This window comes from Martes martes (assembly GCF_963455335.1).
Source record: "Martes martes genome assembly, chromosome: 16".
NCBI classification, from domain to species: Eukaryota; Metazoa; Chordata; class Mammalia; order Carnivora; family Mustelidae; genus Martes; species Martes martes.
Genome location: NC_137904.1, coordinates 62,020,512 through 62,042,937, shown reverse-complemented (window position 1 = coordinate 62,042,937; position 22,426 = coordinate 62,020,512). Strand labels below are relative to the sequence as shown.

Genomic DNA, 22,426 nt, shown 5'->3' with positions numbered 1-22,426 from the left:
GGCCAGGGGACATGGGGAACAGATATCCGGGCTGGCGCTGGTGGTGGTGGGGGAACCACCTGTCTATGTGGCCATGAGTCAGACACCCAGACTGGACAGGGGCCCATTGTGATCCTGATCCCTGAGAGCCACGCATCCCACAACCCCAGAAACCTCCCAGACAGCCGGGCACACGGCTGTCCCCCAGCTCCCCGCACAGCCGGCTGCTCCCCACCACCCCGGAGCTGCCCAGGACATCCCCACTCGTCCACATCCAGCTTCCTGGGCCTACAGGGCCCATGTGAATGTCCGTACGTGTGACTCTCCGCAACCTGCCGGACGGGGCGGGGAGGCTTTGGCTCCTCTCTTGCTGTCTCCAGGGAGAGAACACACTCCACACACCCAGGAAGCAGCAGACCTTCTCCAAACGGAGAGAGTGAGTCTACGCAGAACCCACACTTCCAGGGCTCGCCCCATGCCGGGTGGACAGGGCCTCGTGCCCGAGGCCCAAGAGGTCACTCTGACTCTGTTTACCCGACAGGAGCAGGAGGGAGGAGGCGCTGGCATTTCCTCCTGGGCCCGGTCGGTGTTTACTCGGCCAAGCCAAGCCCGGGATGTGTTTGCAGGGTGTGCCCCGACATGAGTGGGACGGGTGACAGCTCTGCTGGGCTCTGCGCTGGAAACCTCTCTCGGTGGGGGAGGCAGGGGCAAAGTGAATGTCTCTGGTGGGCGGTCGTGGGCCCGGGAGTGATGTCCCCCTCCCCGGCTGGCCTGGCAGGTGCCACTCCCTCCCGTCTCTCTTAGGAGAGAGTCGGCCCGGAGTCAGGCTCTGGGGCAGATACAAGCTGAGGTCCAGCAGGCTGTCGTCAGGAAGGATGTGGCCCGCTCCCCAATATCAGGGTGGAGGAGGCTGGTTAGCAGCGAAGGCAAAAGAGGGAGCTACCAGCCCCGGGGCCTCTTCCCTCGCACTCCTCCTGGGCTTGGGTGGGGGCGGGCTGTGGGCCACGCTGACCCCGTCCTCCTCCTCTGGGTGGGGATTCGGAGCGCAGGCCTTGCCCCGAGGTCATCCCGCATCGCTCCAGCCCTCTTGGCGCGGAGCGAGTGAAGGAACATCTCGTTGCTGGCAGTGGCTGATTCTGATCTCCTCCTCCCTTCAGTACCTTCCGGGCCGGAGGCCTCGGTTTCCTTGGTCCTGGGACGGAAGAAAGCACCCGGAAGGGCAGGTCAAGGGTGGGAAGAGGGGCAGGGAGGTCCACGGGGGCCGCGGCTGCAGGAGGCAGTTCGATGGCCGGGGCGGGGGACACGGAACTGGAGGAGGGGACCCGGGTTCCAGCCACCGCTCTGTCCCTTCACCTGCTACGTCCTCATGGGAGTCACTTGACACGGGCGCCTCGTGGTAACAGGGGACGCACACACCACATTCTAGAGACCACGTCAGCCCCTCAGAACAACCCGTTGGGGGGGGATCTAATCACCCTTGTGTGGACGGGGCGGCGGAAGCTGGGTGGGGCTGGCGAGCTGGCTGGGCTGCCGCGTCTGGGTCCTGCTGGCCTCCTCGGCCCCCACCCCGTCCTTACAGATGGACCTGCGATGCCCCTCTGCTGAAAACCCTCCAACTCACTCAAAATCAAAGGTGCCTTCTCCCCCCTCCCGGCCCTTCTGACTGGGGTCCCAGCTGGCTCTTTTCCCTCACTTTCCTCCTCCTTCTCTGGCTCAGGGGTCTTTCCACCCGCTGCCCCTGGGACTTCTGTCTGTTTGGTGGATTTCTGAATGGCCTGCTCTTAGGACAGTGACCACTGTAGATTCTCCTCCGATGAGCACTGTTGGTGGAAGGATGGACGGGAGGGAGGGAGGGTGGGTGGGCAGGCCAGGTCCCTTATTTCCAACCCCATGCGATGGCCTGCCCCGCACCCCCCACCCTGCCCCACCATCAAACCTGCCTCCGGGATAGTCATCACCCTCACTGTGCGCCACTGCTAATGTGTGTATCTTGCCTAAAGGACAGGGTGTCCTTAGGTTATCTGTTTCCCTCATAAACTGACAAATCAACTTTGGATTCTGTGAAGTTCAACTGCCCTTTTTTCCACTTGTCATAAAGAAAGTAGGACAGGGGAGGCAAAGGCCCTAAGCAGCCATCATGTTATGATATTTGAATGAACAACTAAAAAGTTAGCATCCTACATCGTTTCAAGACGACACAGTTCTATTTTACGGGAACAAAAGTGGGAAAAGTGACTTTGGATTCGTCAGGGTGCTAAAAATAACCACACTGCCTCTTTAACTCTGCTCCCAGTTGTTTGCTGCGAAGACACATAAACAGAAAGGAACCGTTTTTTTCCAGCCTTCCAGTACTTTCCAGTCTCCTACGGCAAGGCCAGTCGGGGAGTCGGCTAGATGACAGACGTCCTGTGGGCAAGAGCGAGGGCCTGCGTGTGACAGCACCGACCACAGAGGGGCTCAGGGCAGCCTCGGTGACAGGCACACAGGGACCCCGGTGGCCACACTTCACAGGCTTCCCCGCACCTCCGGGATCCCAGCTTTTCCTGGAACACAGAACTGTTTTGGGGAAAGTCCTTCAGTCCCACATTTGTGGGCGAAGGGAGGGAACTGTGAGCAGAGCCCAGCAAACGCTTTCCTCCAATCCTAGCGCCTCCACTCCTAGGCCCACCCCTCTGGCTCTTGTTGGCTGGTCAAAAATATGGCCAGTTTATATAAAATCCTGTTTTGTTCATAGTAACCACTCCCCTCCCCCTCCGTCTGAACTGGCCGAGCGCACTTAAAATTCTAAGACCTCCATTTGTAAAAAGAATCTTCAACAAGGTTCCCCAGGCCACCTACCACGGGGGCGGCGGGGGTGACCCCTGCCCCGAAGCGCGCCTCCCTTTTGCTCAATCCCTGGCTCAGGGACCCCAGGGGTGGACGGGAGTCGGGCAGCGTACACCTCCCGTGCCAAGCTGGAGAGGAAGGGGCGGTGGGTGGACGCCTGGTGCCCTTGAGGGGTGGGCTTCGGGTCCCCAGTGCTGAGTCAGCCCCCCCCCTCCCACGGGCGCCGCCCGCCCCGCAGCGACCACCCCGACCTCGGGAGATCTCGGGTGGGGGGCGGGGCTGGGGAGCTGCGGGGCCTGAGGGGCGCGGCCCGGGGCCAGGTGCGCAGCTGCGGGCCCCAGACGTGCCTGCGGGTCCGGGCACAACAAAGCCGGGTTCGGGGGAGGGCGGGAGGCGCGGGAGGCGCGCGGGGAGGGGGCGGCCGGGAGCTCCCGGCGCCGCATTGGCCGCCCGCCACCGGGGGGCGGAGCCGGCACGCCCCGGAGCGCAATAAAAGGCCGGCGCGGCCCGCGCCCGCAGCGCACGCATCCATAGAAGGCCGTGGCAGCCCCGGCGGCCGGTCGCGCGCGCCCCCTCGCTCCCTCGCCGCCCCCGCCCGCCGCCGCCGCCGCGTCCCGCGCCCCCTCTCCGGCCCGCGACAAAGACCCGGGAAAGTTTGCGCGGGCGAGCGCGGGCCAGGTGCGGAGGGCGCGCCCGCGGAGCGCAGCGAGCCCCGCGCGGCCCCGGCGCGCCCCGAGTCCAGCGCCCGCACAGCCGCGGCGGCGGCCGAGCCCCGCGCCCCGCGCCCCCGCGTCCCCGCGTCCCCGCCCGCCATGGGCGCCGCGGCCCGCAGCCTGCGGCTGGCGCTCGGCCTCCTGCTGCTGGGGACGCTGCTGCGCCCGGCCGACGCCTGCAGCTGCTCCCCGGTGCACCCGCAACAGGCGTTTTGCAATGCGGACGTAGGTAAGCGGCGACCCCGCCCCGGCCCGGTGCCCGCCTCCCCGAGGGTCCCCGGGCGCCCCGCCCGCCCGCATCTTGCCGAGGGGCCCACGCCCGGACGCCGGCCCTCGGGCCTGCTGGAATCCTGCAAGTGGACGCCGAAATCGCACTTTCTTTTTCTCCTTCCGTCTCCCTTTCTTTGCCTCTCCGCCGAGATGCTTCTCAACCTCAAAATTCCGCCGAAATTCCTCCGCAGCTCCAGCCCCAGAAAAGGGAGCCAGGGAGCGGATGGGGTTTGGCAGGCGGAGGGCCCTGGGATGCCAGCGCGGGGGGCGGGGAGAGTGGGGGACACAGCGTGGGGTGGGGAGAGTTCCGGCCCCGGGGCTGGAGGGCTGGGGACCCCGGGAGAAACTTTCCCAGGCAGACGAGGTGGAGCCGGGCTTCTCAGGCCCGAGGCCGGGTGGGGAAGGGCTTCTCTGCCTGGCCCTCTCCCGCCAGCCCGGTTTGGGGGCTTTACCGGATGAAGCTGGGGCAGAATGGAAGCTTCCCTCCTGCGGCCAGTTCCCTGGGCCCAGAGGGGCGGCCGGGAAAGGCAGGTAGAGCCCCAGGGGCCGCCCCTTGCTCCGTTCCCGTTCCTGGGAGGCGTCGCACACAGGGCTGGACAGGGAGGAGGGTCCTGGAGTGCTTGGCCGCCGGTCGCCTGCAGGACATCCACAAAGACTGGAGACTTTGGGGCAAGTGGGGTTGTGTGGCTGCTTAGAATTCTCAGAAAATCTTTTCCCCTGCGCACTCCTTTCCCCCCAAAGGTGGGAGCGAGCAAGGGAGGGGGAGCAGCTCCTATTTGTTCTGATCCACGCAGGGGCCGGAGACGAGCAGGGAGAACGCAGCAGGAATGGGGGGAACCAGAGGGGCCCCCGAGGTGTCCGTCAGGGCCTCCGGTTGCCCTGGTGAGGGTCAGCCAGATTTCCTGGGCCGAGTTCTGTTTAGCCAGAAGGACACATGTGTAGCAGGTGCAGGCCCCTGTCCGCCTCCCCTCCCCCCTTGGCTTCTCAACAGGTTCAGGTTCAGCTTCTAAGTCGGTGGAGCATCTGGTTGCCAGGCGAGGTGTGGTGAGGCTGGCTGGCCTCACCTGTGCACCCCCGCAGCCGGGTTCTCTGGGTTTCTCCTGTTGCTAGCCTTGGCCTCCGGTCTCTCCACACCCCCAGGGCTCCTGGCTGCTTCCGAGTGGGGCCTGTGACCTGCCGCCTAGCCGGAGGAGTCCGCAGGTGCTCACCTGCAGGTATCACGCGGCTCGGCCACCTTGGTGTGGAGCGTGGTGTGTGCGCGCTTGCAATGTAGTTTTACGTAAAGCCTGAGCCGGGGGCCTAAGGCTGACCCCTTATTTGGCTTTGGTGCCCAGCGGGATCTGAGAGCAAGGCACGCTGGCCTTCCTCTGCGGAGTCCGCTGGGCGCCCGGGCCCCTTTGCTAAGAGCCAGCCGTGCTTCTGACCATCAGGCTGGCGGGCAGGATGGTCCCAAGGCCCAGAGGAACCGAGTCTTGTAAGGGCTTGGGCTTGGTTCACAGGAGCCGAGCAGGCAAGGGCAGGGCCTGGGGACCAACTCACTCTTCAGCTGCATGGGAAGAATTTCCAGCCACTTCCTGGCCTGCCCAGGAAGCCAAGGCAGCAAAGGTTCAGGGTCAAGGAGCTTCAGCCTCGAGGTTCTTTCTTGCTTTGTGTGCGCCTCCCTCCTCCACCTGGATCTCCTGGCATGTGTGTCCCATTTCCTTGCATCAGAATCGTTCAAGAGCCTAAACTTTAACCCCATCCCAGCTTGGAGGCCCTGTGGGGCTTTACTTGTGCCGTAAAGCCCAGTCCGTGAGGTTCCTGGGGCCGCTGTAGCGAATCCTCCAGCGGGGAGGCTCCAAACAGCCCGAGTTGCTTCTGTCACAGTTTGGGAGCCTGAAGTCCAAACTCAAGCTGTGGCAGGGTCGGCTCCTCCTGGAGGGTCCAAGGGAGCATCTGCTCCGGTGTCCCTCTCTCAGCTGCTGCTGGCAGCCAGCGCTACTTGGCGTCCGTGGGCTTGTGGACAGGTCACTCCTGCCGCTGCTCTGTTTTTAAGCGGGTTTCTCTGTGCACGTCTGTCCAAATCCCTCTCCTATTGGAAGGACCCTGGTCCCTGGGTTCAGGGCCCACCCTCGTCTGGCATGACCTCATCTTCCCTTGATCACGTCTACAAAGACCCTCTTCCCAGATACAGTCCCAGACGCAGGTTCTGGGTGGACATGATTTTCAGGGAGAGGTCTTCAAGCCAGGCCACTGCCGCTGGCCCTTCTGTGCCCAGCCACCGTGGGATACAGAGCCGAGCCACCCTTGGGGAGGCCCTGGCGGGCCATGGAGTCCACCTTCCAGGAAAGCCCTGGCTTTTCTGTGTCTGCTTCTCCTTTAAGGGCGCTTATTCACAACTTTCTTGCAATGATCCCAGGCTCTGGCTGAGAACAGAATTGCCTGGGGCGCTGGTACCGATCACTCAAGTCTGGGTCGCTTTGCGAATACAGGGGGCCTGGCCCGGACCTCCGGACTTCCGGACCTCCGCTCCACCGCTGACCTTGCGCCCCCTGGGGCTGTGACGCAGGGGCCCGTGAAGGGTGACAGCTGCGAGCACGTTGGGAGCCTACAAGCTGCCCTTCAGTGTGGTGTCCTGGCGCCTTTAATTGTTGGCCTGGTGCGGGCTTGTTACCTGGCCTGGTGTCTACAAGAGGCCGTTGACTTAAGAAGCAGTCGGATTTCTGTCTGCCTGTGTGGGGACTTCTGGGAGCCGGTAGGACTGGAAGTGTGGTCGGCAAAAGGAGTTCATGATGAGGTCACGAAATTTGGGATGAAGGGAGCAGTAGGTGGGTGAGAGGTGATTGCGTCCCTCCTGGAAGGCCCTGTTCCCCGTTTTTCCAGGAAAGCAAGGACAGGCGGGACGCGTTTCCCGTCTCCGAGCACTGCTCCCATGTGCTGCTGGCCCGACTCCGACCACCTCGTGGAGTCTGTGGCCGTGGATGACAGGCGTGGACGGTGCCCGGAACCCGGCCAGAGACCAGCTTTAGGCTCGCTCTTCAGGCGGTGCCGTCGCGGAGAGAGCCTGGAGGCAGTTAGCCCGCTGAGTGGCTTGGCAGATCTGGGCCGTATGGGCCAGTTTCTGGAGTCAGGGGTAAATCCAGGAGCTCTGTGGATGGGGGCGGGGGAGGTGATAAAATCTCACTTCTGGGGGCGGAGCCCAGTTCTATTCCAAAGGAGTGCCCACCGTGGCATCTTTCTCTGGGGTTGGCGTCTCTGGACACGGCTGTCTGCAAACCCCCTGGTGATCTCCGACACCAGGTGGAGAAGGGCCCGCAGCCAAGGCCATGTGCTGGTTGCCAAGGCGAGGGGACCAGCCCCGTGCGTGCACTGATGGGGGTCCGACAGCGGGCACCAGGCATTCGGAAATTGTGTGTCTTCTGCAGCCACGCGTGCTGGGGAGGAGCAGGGCGATGAGGTTCCTGTGAGCTAGATGAGGCGTTCAGTGCTCGGGGGCCGGGTAGGGGTGGCGGTCCTTCTGCAGAGCGTCTGAGTGATCCACGTTCCAGCCATCCTCGCTCTCCTCTCCGGCGGGGTTTCCGTAAATGGCTACGGAGTGGCCAGCTCTGCCCCATGGATTTCGAGGCCTGATCTCGTCCTCACGAGACACCGGTGCCAGGCTGTGTGGACATGGGTTTAGAACTGCGTGTGGCAGGTGGGCACAGCCCCGCAGACCCCTTCCCCGACGGCCAGGCTATGGCCTAAAGTCAGACAGGCTCAAGGGTCTTTGGCCAAATGATAAAGGAGGTCACCATGTGGAAAGGGGGATGCATTGTTGGGTCTGGAGGTAGAGGGTTTTGAAGGGAGGGAGCTGTGGGGGGGTGCCCCGGGCCTGCATTCAGACAGCGGCCCTGGAAGGCTGCGTCCCTGGGGGAGTGACTAGAAGGCTGTGTTCTCCCAGGGGAATGACTAGAACCAGAGCTGCCAGCAGTTCCTGGGGTTGGGAGACAGAGGGGGAGAGATGTGTCCCAGACTCTGGTGTGGATGCCGTGCTGGGGCATGGCTGGTGGCTGGCGGGAGCTCTCCCCACACCGTGGTACCTGCCTGGGATCTGAGGGCAGGCTGCCAGCCTCCAGCCGGGACATGCTCGGTCCTCAGGAACTGGCAGTCGTGGCCTGGGTTCCGTGAGCTACTGATGAGCGTGGCTACCTGCCCGTCCTCCCTGCTACCTCAGCCAGTCACCAGGCAGACACCCGTGCAGGCCGCGTGGTCCGGATTGGTCAGCAGTATTTGAGCCTGTTGAGAACGAGGATGTGGACAGCCCCCAGGCTTACGGGGTCGGGAGGGACATGCAGCTACCCTCGTCCAGGTGCAGAGCCACTGATTGGATGCCCGAGGGGCTGCAGGTGTGGGCGAACCCCTTAGAGTCCATAATGGCTAAGAGATGTGTTTGGAGGAGGCTGGAAGGATGGAAAACACAGTAGGAGAAAGAAAACGCCTGGAGGAGACAGGAGAAGGGAGGAGAGCGTGCTGGGCAGGGTCAGCGCTTCTCCCCCGCCTCGGATGCTCCCTGTCCCCTCGGCACACACGCACAAGGGATCCAGGGCAGCTGGACCCGTAGCTAGGATGTTCTTCCTGGGAGGAGAAGAGCAGAGCCGGGACATCAGGGTTGGAGAGTGTGAACCCTCACTCCGAGGAGAGATCGGGGAACACACACCCGGGCACAGTTAAGTGCCTCATCAGTTATAGCCGCGTGGGGATGTGCCCAACAAAGGGACCACCTGTCCAGCCAAGGCCAGAGAGTGTTCTGGGTGCAGATGAGGCCAGAGAGGAGGGCGAGGGGCCAAAGGACACCACTCTGACTTATCACATGTAGTCTTTGTCCCCTCCTAAGGCCCCAAGGCGAGCCATCAAGGGTGTGCACCTGCGGATGACAGCAGGCGTGGCCCGGGGAGTTGGCTAAAAGGCAGGTGTCTGAATTGGTGTCCCGAGTTCCAGTCTCAGGGTCCAGGTCATGGGCACTGGTGTTTCTAAGACTGTCCAGGTGATTCTGATGCCCGCCAAGGTTTGTCTCCAACCCAGGCTACCCCAGACACTTTAGGTTCGAGAAAAGAATGTTCTTTTAGCACAGACATCGACAGCTGCATTTGTACAAAATTCTATTTTTATTTTTTAGATTTTTATTTATTTGACAGATCACAAGTAGGCAGAGAGGCAGGCAGAGAGAGAGGAGGAAGCAGGCTCCCTGCTGAGCAGAGAGCCCGATGCGGGGCTCGATCCCGGGACCCTGAGATTATGACCTGTGCTGAAGGCAGAGGCTTTAACCCACTGAGCCACCCAGGTGCCCATGTACAAAATTTTAAATGGACAGGTAAGTGTTGAGGCTGCTGGGCTAGGTTTCTGTCTTGGTGCTGGAGGGTCTGAGCACGTGTGGAGAGTGAGGACCAGGGGTAAGAGGGTCGATGAGATGCCCCAGAATTTGGGAGGCGAGGTGGCTGAGGGCCATGTGGAGAAAATCTTCCAGACCGAGGGATGGTCAGGGGCAGTGTCTCAAAGGGCAGGTGGGATGAAGCTGGCTCCCTCATTTGGAGCTGGGAGCTCCGGGGAGCCACTCCCCTGGACCCCTGGGGCCCGAGCTGGCTGGAATGCTGGGATCCTTCCGTGCCTCCATCATTGCGCGGGTGTGCGACTCCAGGGGGAGAATGCGCAGAGACCCAGAGGGATCCCACTTTGTAGCTGATGAAACTGTACTGCTGGTCAGCTGAGTCAGACTGGTAGCCGGGTCAGGCTTCCTGGGGCCCCGGCGAGGCAGGCTGGACAGGTGTTCAGTCTAAAAAGCAAGCAGATGGGGTCTCTGGAAGGAAGGATCCCGAACGGGGGTAAATGGAATCCGCCCAAAGCCAGCCGGGGGAGTGGTGGCAGGGAGGCTTCTTGGGAGGGCCGGTAGGTGTGGACGTGGGGCAGTGGGCGTGAAGCTACGGACAGAGTGATTTGTGGGCTTGTGGTCCTCCAGGAGCAGGTGTGTGCCCTGGGGGAAGGACTCGAGACATAAGGCAGATCTGGCAGCTGGGGGGTGGCCTGGGGGTGAAGGGCTCGTGGTGGGCTCGCCTCTGGGGTTTGGCCTCAGCGCCTGAGGCTCCATTCCCTGTTTGTTTCTGCTGGGGTGCGGCCACCCTGGGGTCTGCGCGAGGAAGGCTCGGGCGGTGGCTCAGCAGACAGTGGAAAATGTGTGCGGGGACCCGGAGGGAAGGGGAAGTGGAACGCGGTGGGGAAGAAGGGTCCGCAGGACGCGAGGAGACCGGCCCTTTCGAACAAGGCCGTGAGGGAGGCCGCTGTGGAGCCCCCGGCGGCGTCCAGGGGAGACGTCCGGGCGAGCGCCCTCTGCCTCGTCTCTCCAGCTCCAAACAAGAGACGGTAAATTTGTCCACTTCTGAGGGTTGCGGGCGAAGATCACAAGAAAGAGTGAAGTCAGATGCTTAGGACGGTGCCCCCGGGGGGCTCTGGGGTGTGTGTGTGTGTGTGTGTGTGTGTGTGTGTGTGTGTGTGTGGAGGGTGGGGGCGCGAACCGTCTCCCTCCGAGACCCTGCACTGTGCTCACCATCCCCACCCGACCCGGAGGGCGGGCCGTGCTATTGACCACACAGGTTGGGGAGCTCAGGGAGACACTGGGCGGGTTTTGGTACCGCCAGGAGGCAGCCGGGGAGCTGGGAGGAAAAGCACCCTCGTTTTGTGAAGGGAGGGTGATGGGGGCCTGTTAACATTGTCCTTAAGAAATGCTAAGTGCTGGCAAGTGGATTCCCAGCATTCCTGATGTCAGCCCTGCGGGTTCAGTCGTTATGCCCATTTTATAGAAGATCAAACTGAGGCAGGGCCGAGGAGGTCATGCAGCTAGCAAGCAGCTGAGACGGGGGTCGGGGGTGGGGGGTGTCAATAGAGGAGGCTGACCTTGGGGATCCTGAGCCTCCTGGGCTTGGTGGGGTGGGGCTGGCTCCTCCAGGCGGTGGGGGGCGTTGGGGGGGGCGGGGGGAGGGGAGCCCCTTGCTCAGAGGTTAGCCCGTAGACTGCAGATGAGCCAAAGAAATAAAGCTGTATCCTGATGGCAGGGTTCCTTACGGATCCGCGTTTCTGACCTTGAAGGACGTTTGGAGGGTATTAATTTGACGAGCCCAGCTGCCGCCCGAATGCTTTCACGTTTTGAACGCGCGCTCTCCCTGGCTGGGACAGAGTCTGGGGCTGACACACACGTTTTGTTAAAACGCACACCCAAGCGCTCTCCGTTTCTCAAGTTTCCGAGTGAGCATCCGGGTCAAGAAACAGAACATTGCTGCCCCCCCAACCCCCGCCCCAAACCCTCTGGTGATCCCTCCCGGCCCCAACTTCCCCTTTTCTTTTGGGTCGCCCCTGGCCTGGTCTTTGGTGGCAGTTCCCTGGCTTTTCTTTCCGCGGGTTTATTACTTTCCCGTGTATCTTTACTTCGTGAAGAAGCACACACACATTTAAGTGCTCACAGGAAAGTCTGGAAGGGTGTCAGAATTCTAGGCGACAGTGAGGTCAAGGGCGAGTTCTATTTCCTTTAGTTTATCTGCATTTTCTAAATTGTGTTTGATTAACGTGTCTTAGGTGGGTAATTTCTTCAAAGTCGAAAGGCATCAGGGATGGATGAGAGGGGCAGGGAGGTGAGGGTTTCCTCAGGAGGGGGCAGGCGGTAGGGAGGCCCCCCTGTGATTGGGTGAGGGCGCTGAGCCTGGGGGGCACACGGCACCCCAGGGCCGCCTGACGCTCCCTCTGGTCCCCCGAGAAGCGGTCGCGTGGAGGGTTTGTTGCTCTGTGAGAAGCCTGTGGTCCTCCCTGGGCCTTGGAGACTGGCTGCTCTGTGTCAGCTACACGGGGGTGTCACTCGCGTCCTGCGTACCTGTTCACGGAGCACAAGCTGGGGTCTTGAGCTCATTCACGGGGCCTGGCTGAGGCTGAGGCTTGATCGGTCCCTTTCTGATCTGTCATCTGGAGGCCTGGGCTGGGGGCACCGTCACAGGCCTGGCGAGGCACGGGGTCCTGCCGCAGGCTCTGCCGACAGCCCCCGCTCGTACTCGAGGGCCCCGGGTACAGTTCCCCACCTGCTGCTTTACCGACGGCAGAATGAGAAAACGGACTGGCATTTTAGAGGAAAAAGGCAAACTGGAAAGCATTGGGAGAAAAGCCAGCCAGAACTGGTTCTGAACCCCAACTCCGTGCCCGAGGCTCCTTTCCTTGTTCCAGGATGAAAGTCCTCGGGATCCTGGCCCAGCAGAGGCTGGGAAGTCTCTGCGGGGTGAGCCTAGTGCAGACGCCGGGGAGGGCCCACCGCCGTCAGCCTGGGATGCTCGGCGCCCCGCGCTGCAGCTCTGTAAGAAGAAGGCCGCAGGTGGCACGGGAAAGTAACCCCCCCATTCCCGGCCAGCCCTCAGCACGAAGCCCAGCCTGCCTGTCATGTCCCCATTGCTCGTGTCTCCTCCTTGCTCCCGGCCGGGTGGGGAGTTCAGGGCACAGGGTTGGAGGAGGGCCGTGGACTTCCTCCCGATCACACAGGCTCACGGCACCAGAGAGAAATGATATCCTTGGGGGTCTGCGGCCCCATCTTTGCCACATCCCTCTGCCTGGTCACTCCGGCTGACCCTCCGCAGGCCACCCTGTCCTCTCCTAGGTCCCATGACGTGCGAGAGAGTAGAAGACAAGGGCAGGAGGCTGAAGAGAGCCAGGAATGTGCTGGAGGCAGAGACGTGGGGCGACGAGCCCATTGGGCTGCACGTCCCGCGTGCTTGCACGTACCTGGCGAGGTCTGCGCTCACAGTGACCAGCAGGGGCTCCAACACCAGGGGAGATTACCCGAGCCTTTGCCCGTGGTCACAAGCCTACCGGGCGTCCCTACTGGAACCCTAGCTGGTCACCGGAGCTTTCAGGAGACGCATTCTTTCCATCACGAGTCGGGGAGAGAGGACGCTGGCCACCTGTGGGCTTCAGGTCCGTGGTGGGCTGTAGTGTTCAGAGGACAGAACCCATTTCAAGAGGGTGATTTGACTCTGTGACAGTGGGGGCTGAGGGGGGCCCACGCAAGGCACCCTGCTTTTTGGGCAAAGGGTTGTTGGTTGGACGTGTGCACACAGTTCTCTCCTGGGGCCTCTTGTCTAGCGTTGAACCTTCCCATCCCCCGATGTCTGGGAGAGAAGGACCAGTCTGGCATTTCGGGAGGGAGTGGCCATAGCGCAGAGCTGGGGTGTGTGTCCCCCGTCCCGGGTTCTCGGTCACGACATCCTGTCCCTTCAGCCCAGGTGGCTCCAGGACGGAGAACAAAGGGACAAATCTGAGGTGGTCTTTGTTCTGCCTGCGCTGTTCTGGAAGGCGGGGACTGAAAGCAGGAGACACATCCTCCCCCCTCGGACATCTCTTAGATCAAGACCTCACCTGTCTCCGCCTTTCCAGCGCAGAAGGCCTCGCCGTCCCTCCCCTGACTCGTTAAGGCCGGTGAGGCCCGCGTCCCCTCCCGTGTGGATGGGGAGTGGTTGGATGACTCGCCCAAGGTCATGCCGCGGAGGGCTCCTGCCAGGAGTCGAAGGAGCCCGGTCCTGGCACGAGTGTCTGGAAGCGGGATTGGATGTCACAGCGCTGGACTTCCCATGGCTTGGTTCATCTGGCTCCGGGGCTTGTTGTCCTTGGAAGGGCTTGAGGAGAGGGGTGTGCTGTCTCAGCCTGAGCACTGGAGAGGGCTGGAGGGCTTTCAGCAGAAGTCCCCCTCTGATCAGACAGCTCTGCATCCAGCCAGTGATCGAGGACACATGCTAGCATTTAGGCGAGAGGATATTCATCTCCGTCCTGTTTGTCTTCGGGAAACCTTGGAAACACCTACACGCAAGGCAGCGGGGGGCGGGGGGGGCGGTTAAATCAATCACCGCTTTGGACGCTCCGCGGGACCAAATGGTGTTCTGGTTTTTTTACCGGAACGCGTTCGGGTGGGGGGAGGGGAAGTCAGACGTCCTCTCCCGAGCGTGTGTTTTCTCACGTTCCCACGGTGAGCTTGAGTGATGTGTGTCACTGGGAAAGTTACAGCTCACGAGAGTGAGGGTCTGGTTGTGGAGCGCGGTGCAGGGTGGGGGAGAGGGATGGGAGCTGAGGGAGTGTTAGGTGGGGGGGGGGAGGAATGTCCTCATTCTGGAAGCAGCATGGAGAGGTTGGCCGTGGTAGCCTTGCCGGAGCGTCCTAGAAGGCCGGCAGAGGTCCTCTGAGCTGGAATGTGTGGATGCCATGTCTGTCCACCTCCCCCCCGCCCCGATCCTGTCCCTTGAGGGAGTGGGTACACCAGCCACCTGCCGAGCCCGAGGGCTTGACGGTGCTTGCCGCGGAGGGAAAGTCTCCATCTGCAGACTCAGCAGAGGGACCCCAACGAAAGCGGGTGGCGGGGGCGGCCTGCGGTTGAGCCCTCCCCGCGGGAAGAATGCCTCCCGGGACCCTTCGGCCCCAGACAAAGGCTTTTGTCCCCGAGACTCCCACACTTCAGCCAAGTTCCCGTTAATAACTGCCTCCTCTCGAGAGACCAAACCCCGAGATGGCTTGCTTTGACTTCTTAGGGCCAGAGTCCTGTTCCCCAAACTGAATTGGTGAGATTCGTGGAGGGTGCCCTTAGCCCTAGAAACAAGGTCAGATATGTCTGATTTCGTGCTTTGGGGGTGCGGGTGGCCCGAGGGGGCCTGGGCCGGGAGCCCTTCTTCCCCGCCCCCCCGGCGAGTCCTGCACAGCGGTGACCCCCTGGAGCAGCAGGTGTCCCCCACCCAAAGGGGAGCAGACACCCTCCCTGCGGGGGGAGGGGCGGCAGGCATCGTGGGGGGATCCTGGGACAGCCGGAAAAGCCCCAGCAGGGAGCGCTGGCACGTGCTGCCGGGCTGGGGAGGAAAGGATCTTCTCGCCCGGAGCCCCTCCTTAAACACCAAAAGGGCACACGTGCCAGACCTTCCTGATGTCCCTGCATCCGGGTCGTCCCCCTACTCGTCACCCCAGCTGTTTGGAGCCAAATCTTTGTGTTTGCTAGACCCACAGCAGGTGTCCTGCCAGGCGCGCGCCCTCCGGCCGGCTTGTCACTGTCCCTGACTTCAGCCCTGCTCTGATGTCACAGGCCAGCAGCTCTGTCGTTCCCGCGGCAGCAGCCTGCCATGGTTCACCAGCTGGGGCAGACGCCGGGCCGCTGGTGGAGGTGGGGAGCTGCCTTTCCAGCCTGCTTTGGTCAGTGGGCCCCGGAGACCCCAGCGCGGGTCGTCCGACGTCCCGCGGCGCCCGCCCCTCATCTGTGGTGGGGTGGGTCCCGTGTGTGCCCCGTGTTTGGGGCCTTGGGAAGTGGACTGGTCAGGGTGGCCAGGCCGCATGCCCAGAAGGCTAATTTGAAAGTCCTGTGCTGTGGGGCTCTCCCTGTAGAGTTGGGTGGGGGGATGGGGGCAGGACGGGGTTGGGGAGGAACGTGATGGTTTGGGGGTGTGGGGAGAGGTTATCGTACAGCAGGAGCAGCTGTTGGTCATGGCGACCCCTGACCTGCCCTGTGTCCCTGGAGTCTGAGGTGGGAGGGGAACCCGGTGACTGGCCTTGTCGAGGGACATTGAGTGAGCCACCGGCCGGGTCCACCATGAGTCTGGCCCTCTTCTGAGTCTGAAACTGGCCGAGGCAACAACGGAGACGTGGTGAGCCTGAGCTGTTCCCTCAGGGCCCGGCTGCCCGGCCATCTTGGCCTTCTAGAACCGTCCCAGGCAGGCTGTACGTCAGGGTGATTGACAGTTAAACGTACAGATCTAGAAGTCCCCACTGCAGAATTTCGGTGCAAAAATCTGCCGTGGGGCCTGGCCCAGCCCCCAGGGATTCTGATGCAGCCGGTCCAAAACCCAGCTAGCTTTAGGAACCACTACTCTGGGACTTGGCTGAAGAGTCAGGAAGTGGGCAAACCTCGAGGCTCTGGGTGACACAGACTGTGTCACCGAGTGTATTTTTAGAGGCTGGAACTCAGAGAAATGGGAATTAAAAATGTTTCTGATGTTTGTTTTATCCGGGCCTGGCTTGGATGCCTTCAGTGATGGGTGTCTCACTACCTACCAAGTCAGCCCAATGATTTCAAGACAATCCTGTAGGAAGTGCTTCTTTCCACCTGGCCGGTTTCTCCCTCCCTGTAATGTGTTCTTGGTCTAGCTCCGTCATCTGGAGACGCGCACAGTAAGTACCATCCTCTTCCCCGAACAGCGTACTGAGCATTTGGGTGTTCCTAATGGCCATCAGTGCCCCTATTACCGCCATTTCTCAGAGGAGCAAACCGAGGCACCCGGAGTTAAGAAACTTGCACCGGATCACACAGTTAATACTCTGCACCAAGGCACTGCGCCGCTCTAGACTTTTCTGTCACCTGCCAGCTCCCCTGCAAACTCTCTTGGTTCCGTAGGACTTTTCCTCGGACGGGCTTTTCATTCTCCTCCTGACCTCAGGCTACAGCCTCTTCCCCCTCTCGCTGAACACGCTCTGGTTGTTCTGAAATCTTTCTGGGAAGTCCAGTCTCTCCGTTACTCAGATTTTCTCCTTATTTAGTGAAGCTGCGCACTTGTCCTGTCTATTTCTTGTTCAGGTGAATTCCTGAGCGTTTCAGTAGTTAACTTTGATCGTGGAACTGTCCCCCGACGTTGGCGAAGTAGACGTTGTGAGCTCTCGACACCTCTTTACGGTTATTCAGACGCACGTCTGCGGCTGCGTGCGTGTGGGCGCTGCATCCCGTCTTTACAGCCCTGCGGTGCTCAGACGTTCACTGAGCCTTCCTGTAAGCCGCGGGCTGTTTGCAGAGCCTCACGGGCCACCTTGCTTGATCAGGACAGCCCGTGGCGGGGGAGCAGGGTGGGCTTCTCCGGTGTCGGCCTGCCTCTTCCACGTGCCCTCCAGCTCGGCACGCCAGGGCCCAGGATGCCCAGCTGGCATCCGAGCCGGGCATCGCTGGGCTGGACCATTGCCCCGCTTGTTCTAGGCCCCTCTAACCCCACGGGGAAAGATCACCCCGCCTCTGTTGGCCACGCGTCTCTGCCGACCTGTCCCCGCTCTACATTTATGCGGTCAGATTTGGGGGCCCGTGTGCAAGTTGTAAATGTCTTCCTAGTACTTGGTTCCTTGTTATGTGGGACCAGGCATTCAAGCCGTTAACAATCCTCTGTGCAGGGGCGCCTGGGTGGCTCAGTCAGTTAAGTGTCTGCCTTCAGCTTAGGTCATGATCCCAGGGTCCTGGGATCAAGCCCCATCCCTGCATCAGGCTCTGCTCAGCGGGGAACCTGCTTCTCTTTCTCCCTCTGCCTGCCACTCTGCCTACTTGTGCTCTTTCTCTCTATCGAATAAATAAATAAAATCTTAAAAAAAAAAAAATCTTTTGAGCCAGAGGGGCCCCTGGCCAGTTTCTGCCTCCCTGAAGTATCTGACTCTTGATTTCAGCTCAGATCAGGATCTCAGGGTCGTGAGATCGAGCCCCTTGTCGGCCTCCACACTCAGCGTGGAGTCTGCTTGGGATTCTCTCTCTCCCTCTGCCCCTCCCCTGCTCTCTCTCCCTCTAAATAAATAAATAAAATCTTTAAAAAATCTTTTGAGCTTGAGGAGCACCTTCTAATACCACAGCTGGTTCTCTGTGTCCCCGCGGGTCCTTGGGGGCTGGCTTTCCACTGCTAGACTTGGTAGGTTTGGAGTCACACACCCGTGTTCTTGACTCACAGAAGAGCCCATCCGTGCCCCGTGCCGCTGAGTCCGCTGATGCTCTAGACACAGTTTTAGCAAGCTCCCTGCATGCGTGCCAGGCTGTTGGGGGAAAGGAGACTAGGGTGCTGTCCGTCTGTCTGTGCCTCACAGCCAGAGACGAGGACAGAGGAAGCTATAAAGAGTCGACCTATAGAGCCCAGATTATATGCTGGGGTCTTTTCGTGTGGAGGCACTGTGTCCTACATATATATTTTTTTCTTTCTTTTCTTTGTTTTTTTGGTCCCATGCATTTTAAAAGCCCTAAAGGGATTCCTTATGTTTTAGTCCAAAAGCTTATCTGCAGTGTGCCAGAAAAGGTCGAACTCGATCTGTTCTGTGGCCTCTCAGAAGACAGAAATGATTAACTTGGCACATGAAAGAGTAGGCTTTCATTCTAGGGAAATGTTCTCTGGCCATGCCAGCTAATGGGGGCCTTTCTGTGTCTATTTTTATATGTTTCAAAGAAGAAGTGCTAAAACGTGTCACCTAGGCGCCGAGCCTGTAGGCCTTTGGAGAAAGGCAGGAGCATTTCTCTCGTTGCTACAGAGGCCGGGAGACGTCCTTGGAGGAAGGAGGGACCGGACCAGGCGTGGGGAAACGTGGGTAGGGTTGCGGAAGAGAAACCCATACGAGCGGCATTCTGGCCCTGGACCTGGGTTGCGGGGGGAGGGGCATCAGGGAGCCCAGCTGGGGAGGGAAGCTGGGTCATGAGCTGCCAGCCCGTCCCCAGGCCCGCAGCCCCGTTGACCTTGTTAGGAATTGCTGGGGAGCTGGTGAACTGACCGGGGTCTGGGCCCCTCCCTGCAGACGCAGGGCCTGGGAATCTGCATTTTAACTGGCGGCTCAGTGGACCGTGCCGCAGGTGGCCTGTGGACGGTGCTGGAACACCTGGTGTGGGTGAAGATGCCACGTGCTGAGTTAGGGCGGTGGCTACGGATGAGCGTAGAGGTGTTGGAGTAAGGCTTGGGGCAGGGCGGAGGCAAGAGGCTGATCAGGAGGCTTGTAGGAGGGGCGCAGGTGGGGTAGGAGGTTGGGAGGAGGCCGATCGAGACACAGGTACTGGGTAGAGACGTTTGCTAGGGCTGCCTTATTCATAGTGTGGTCTGTGGACCTGAGGATCCCATCCCTGGGGAGCGCCTCACAAGTCAGAATGTCGACCTCACTCCAGACCTGTTGGATCAAAATGCAGCTCGGAACAAGATTCGGGAGGCCCGGGGACAGATCTGGCCTTTCTGTGTTTAAGGAAAATACTTGAATGGGAAAGGAGAGGGTGATGCGTTCGATGAACCGCGGTAAAAACACGCGGGAAACACTACGGACTGTCCTGTAGCGCCGAGGCCTCTCGCGATGGTGGGCGGTCGGGTGGTAGGTTCACCCCAGGACAGAGTCCTGGCTCCCAGCACTGAACTTCCTCAGCCGCGGGGCGGGCGACTCAGATCAGGGGTCAGCCTGCTTGGGCTTGAACCCTTGCTGTCCTGCTTCGAGCTGTGTGGCCTTAGGCAAGTTACTTAACCTCTCTGAGTCTGTTTCCCCATCGGAAAGTGGGGATAGGGCTGGAGCTCCCCTGTCGCGGTGAGACCAGGCAAGAGCGGTGGCCTGTGCCACGGAGGTCTGCCGTCCGTGAGGTTTACATGGTGGTCAGTATCCTGTCCACACGTCAAACTCCGTTTGACCGTTTTCTTCACACACGTGACCTCATTTGGTTAAACGTCTGTGAAATCGCATGCAGTCCCGTGGGCCCAGATGAGCCCTCAGATCACGTTGTGGGTTCCGGCCGAGAAGAAGGTGTGTGCGAGGTAGATGGACGCCCCACGTTCTCTGAGGGGTGCGATGTCCACGTCCTGTCATTCTGATGACCGAAGGCATCGTTCCAGGGGCCTGGGGCCCCACTACCTACAGCGTCACCGCAACAGATGCCAGCACTTGGAGGGCTGTGGGGTCTGTCCCAGCCGACTGCCACGGATCAGCCACGTGACCGTCCACCGAGCGTGGGCCAGCCCCCCTGCAGGCTCTGAGGCCACCCGTGAGAATGGGCAGCGGGTGGGTCCTGGGCATGTGCATGGCTTCGCCCATGTCACCCCCCGTAGTCCTGAGTGGGCCACCTTGTGCCTCTCATATGCGGGAGGGAGCCACAGGACCGGAGACCCTGCGGTGGAGTCTGTCCTGTCTGACGTCGGAGCCCCGGGTCTGTGTCCCCCCAGGCCTCTGATCATGGCACTGTCGGCATTGCTGCTCATGGGCGTGAGGGGCCCTGGAGTCTGCTCTGGGCCTGGCGCCGGCCGTCCTCCCGCGAGCAGGTCTCCCCAGCGGCCTGGCAGGGGCCCGTCTCTGCTGGAGGGCGATCAGAGCGACTGGCTGGGGGTGGCCGCCGCACTGGGGCCACGGGGTGTGAGAGAACGGACCCAGTGTCTGCTTGGCACGGGAGGCCAGACGGTGTCCACCTCGCCGTCCGTCTGCTGCTCCGAGTGGGGCTTGTGTCGGGACAGGGGCTGCGGTTTCCCTGAGGGGTTGAAGGCAGCCGGCCTGGGGCAGGCAGCTGTCCAGCTCGGGGGGAGCAGGAGGACAAGACCAGAGGGAGAACCCCGGGACGCTCAGAACACTCCAGTGTCACGTTTGCCCGCGGGGCCGGGCTGAAAGGTGGCAGCTTGGAGGAGCTGGGGGTGTGGGCGGAGGGCAAGCTGGCGTCTGCTGGGCGTCACGGGGTTTTCAGTTCCTGAACTGGGAGCTGGCTGTAATTTCCGCACTTTGTCCTCAAGAAGTCTGTCCAGACGTTTTCTGTTTTCATCCATTCGCCCGTCTCGCGGAAAGCCAACTCCGTGGTATTGGGGGGGGCCCTCTCCGGGGGCCTGGGTCAGGGTGACCGAGCAGGAGAGGCGTGTCCGGGTGTTACCAACCATCGCCGGTTAACAGAAGGTGAGCCAGGGCACCGCTGGCCCCGGGGGTGCGCTTTCCCTTCTTGGGTCTAGGTGTCTTCTGGAGCAGACGAGGGGACAGTCCCTGCTCTCCCCTCCTGTTTGGACCCACTGTGGCCGTTCGCAGGGCGGAAAGAGCCCAGGCACATTTGCGACTCGGACCCAAACTCCCATCTTCCCCGTGAGCCGGGAAGGTCGGCCAGTCCCCCCGTGCTCCCACGGCTTCGGTCTGGGCCCGCACTTGTCTTTCTCTGGGGCCTACCCTCCGGCGTGCGGTTGCTGGGACATATGGCAAATCTGCGTTTACCTTTTCAGAATCGCCCAAACTGTTTTCCAAAACAGCTGCACCGTTTTGCATCCCGCCAGCGGCGTGGGAGGAAGCCGGCGGCTCGGTCCTCACCAGCACTTGTTAGGGTCCGTCTGTCCCGTCATCGCCGTCCCGGTGGGCGCGAAGGGTCCCCCGCCGCTTCCGCGTGCTCCCCCCTCCCGCTGACGGGCGATGCTGGAGCCCCACGCTTTATGAGCCGTGTGCCTTCTCTTTAATCAAGTGTCTGTTTTGCCTTTTTTGGGCCCGTTTAAAGATCGGATTGTCTTACTGCATCTGGAGTGGTTTTCAGAGTCTGGATTCAAGCCTTCGGTTGCGCGTGTGATTCTCGGGTCCTTCCTGCCAGCCTTTGCCTTTTGTTCTCGCTTATGAATGACGTCCCTCGGCCTGCAAACGTGTTTAGTATCGATCCCGCCATCCTCTCGGTTTCGTCTGTTCGTTGTGCTTTGGGGGTCGTATCCGAGGAATCCTCGCCTGACCCAAGGTCGTGAAGACACACGTGGGTCTCGCACTGAAGCTATAGCTTGAGACCTTGCATTAAGGTCCGTGCTCCGTTTTGAGTTCGTTTTCATACGTGGTGTGATTTTGCACGTGGCTACGATCTGTCACGAAAACACCCAAACTATTCCTTCCCCGGTCGAGTTCCGGGGGGCTCCTCTGCCAAATCCCGGACACTCACGGCCGGCGCCCTGGCCATGGAATGCTAACCGCTGTTCTGAGGGTCTAACCGCATCAGATTTACCAAAAGCCAGTGGCCGTGTGAGCGGCCTCGGTTGGTTGAAGGCACCGGGGTCCACAAGAGCGGCACAGACCCGTCTCTGCCACTCGCCAGCTGTGTCATCCGGTGAAGTTTCTTAATCAGGCCCTGCCTCAGTTTCCCCACCCGTGAACCAGGGGTGCTGGTAGCTCCTTACCTCACGGGGTTATCATACGGAAGATGAGCAGATAGCCGTAACTGTTCTGTGTTCCACGGACGCGGAGTCGTCTTCCGACTCCTGCCATGTCTCTGGGCCGGCCTGGCTCAGCCCGGCTGCACACAGACTAACGTGGAAGCAGGGAGGGGTGGTGGAGGGGCCCTCGGCACAGCCGGCACCTGCCCAGGAAGGGGCTCCTTTAGCCCATTGGTCTGGCTGGTCTTGACATCAGCAGGTGGCCCCAGGTATGAGTCCACGCTTTGTTGGTGTAAATGCCCCTCCTGGTCTAGGAGGGCCTGCGGAGCACGGGTCCCTTCCTGATGCCAAAGTGTCCCCCTCCAACAACCCCACAGGAGAAGAGCTCTGGATTCTGAGAAAAGAAGATTAAGCCCCCCTGATTGGTTTGCGGTGGATTCTAGTACCACCCGGACACACACGCACACGTGCACAGACCCCAGCAACCCTCACATGTGCACACACCCGCACCTGTGCACGCACACACACGTACACGCGTGCACACATGCACACGAATCCACATGTGCACGCATGCACACACCCCCTCAACCCTCACATGTGCACACACCCACACCTGTGCACGCACACACATGTACACGTGTGCACACATGCACACTAATCCACACGTGCACATACATGCACATGTGCACACACCCGCACATGTGCACACACACATACTAATCCACACCCGCACACGTGCACACACATGCACATGTGCACACATCCCCACAACCCTCACATGTGCACACA

General features: G+C 61.0%; 1 protein-coding gene across 2 annotated transcripts in view; it reads left to right on the top strand.

The window, feature by feature from the left end:
- Positions 1-3,328: 3,328 nt before the first annotated feature.
- TIMP2 (TIMP metallopeptidase inhibitor 2) overlaps positions 3,329-22,426 on the top strand; it is a 44,847-nt gene continuing 25,749 nt past the window's right edge. The window contains exons 1-2 of one of the 2 annotated variants that reach the window (XM_080826383.1): positions 3,329-3,364; positions 3,576-3,747. In XM_080826383.1, the coding sequence (XP_080682509.1) occupies positions 3,618-3,747 (130 nt within the window). In that variant the 5' untranslated portion in view covers positions 3,329-3,364; positions 3,576-3,617. Of the gene's footprint in view, positions 3,748-22,426 lie in introns of both variants that reach the window. The other variant, XM_080826384.1, reaches the window with a different exon arrangement.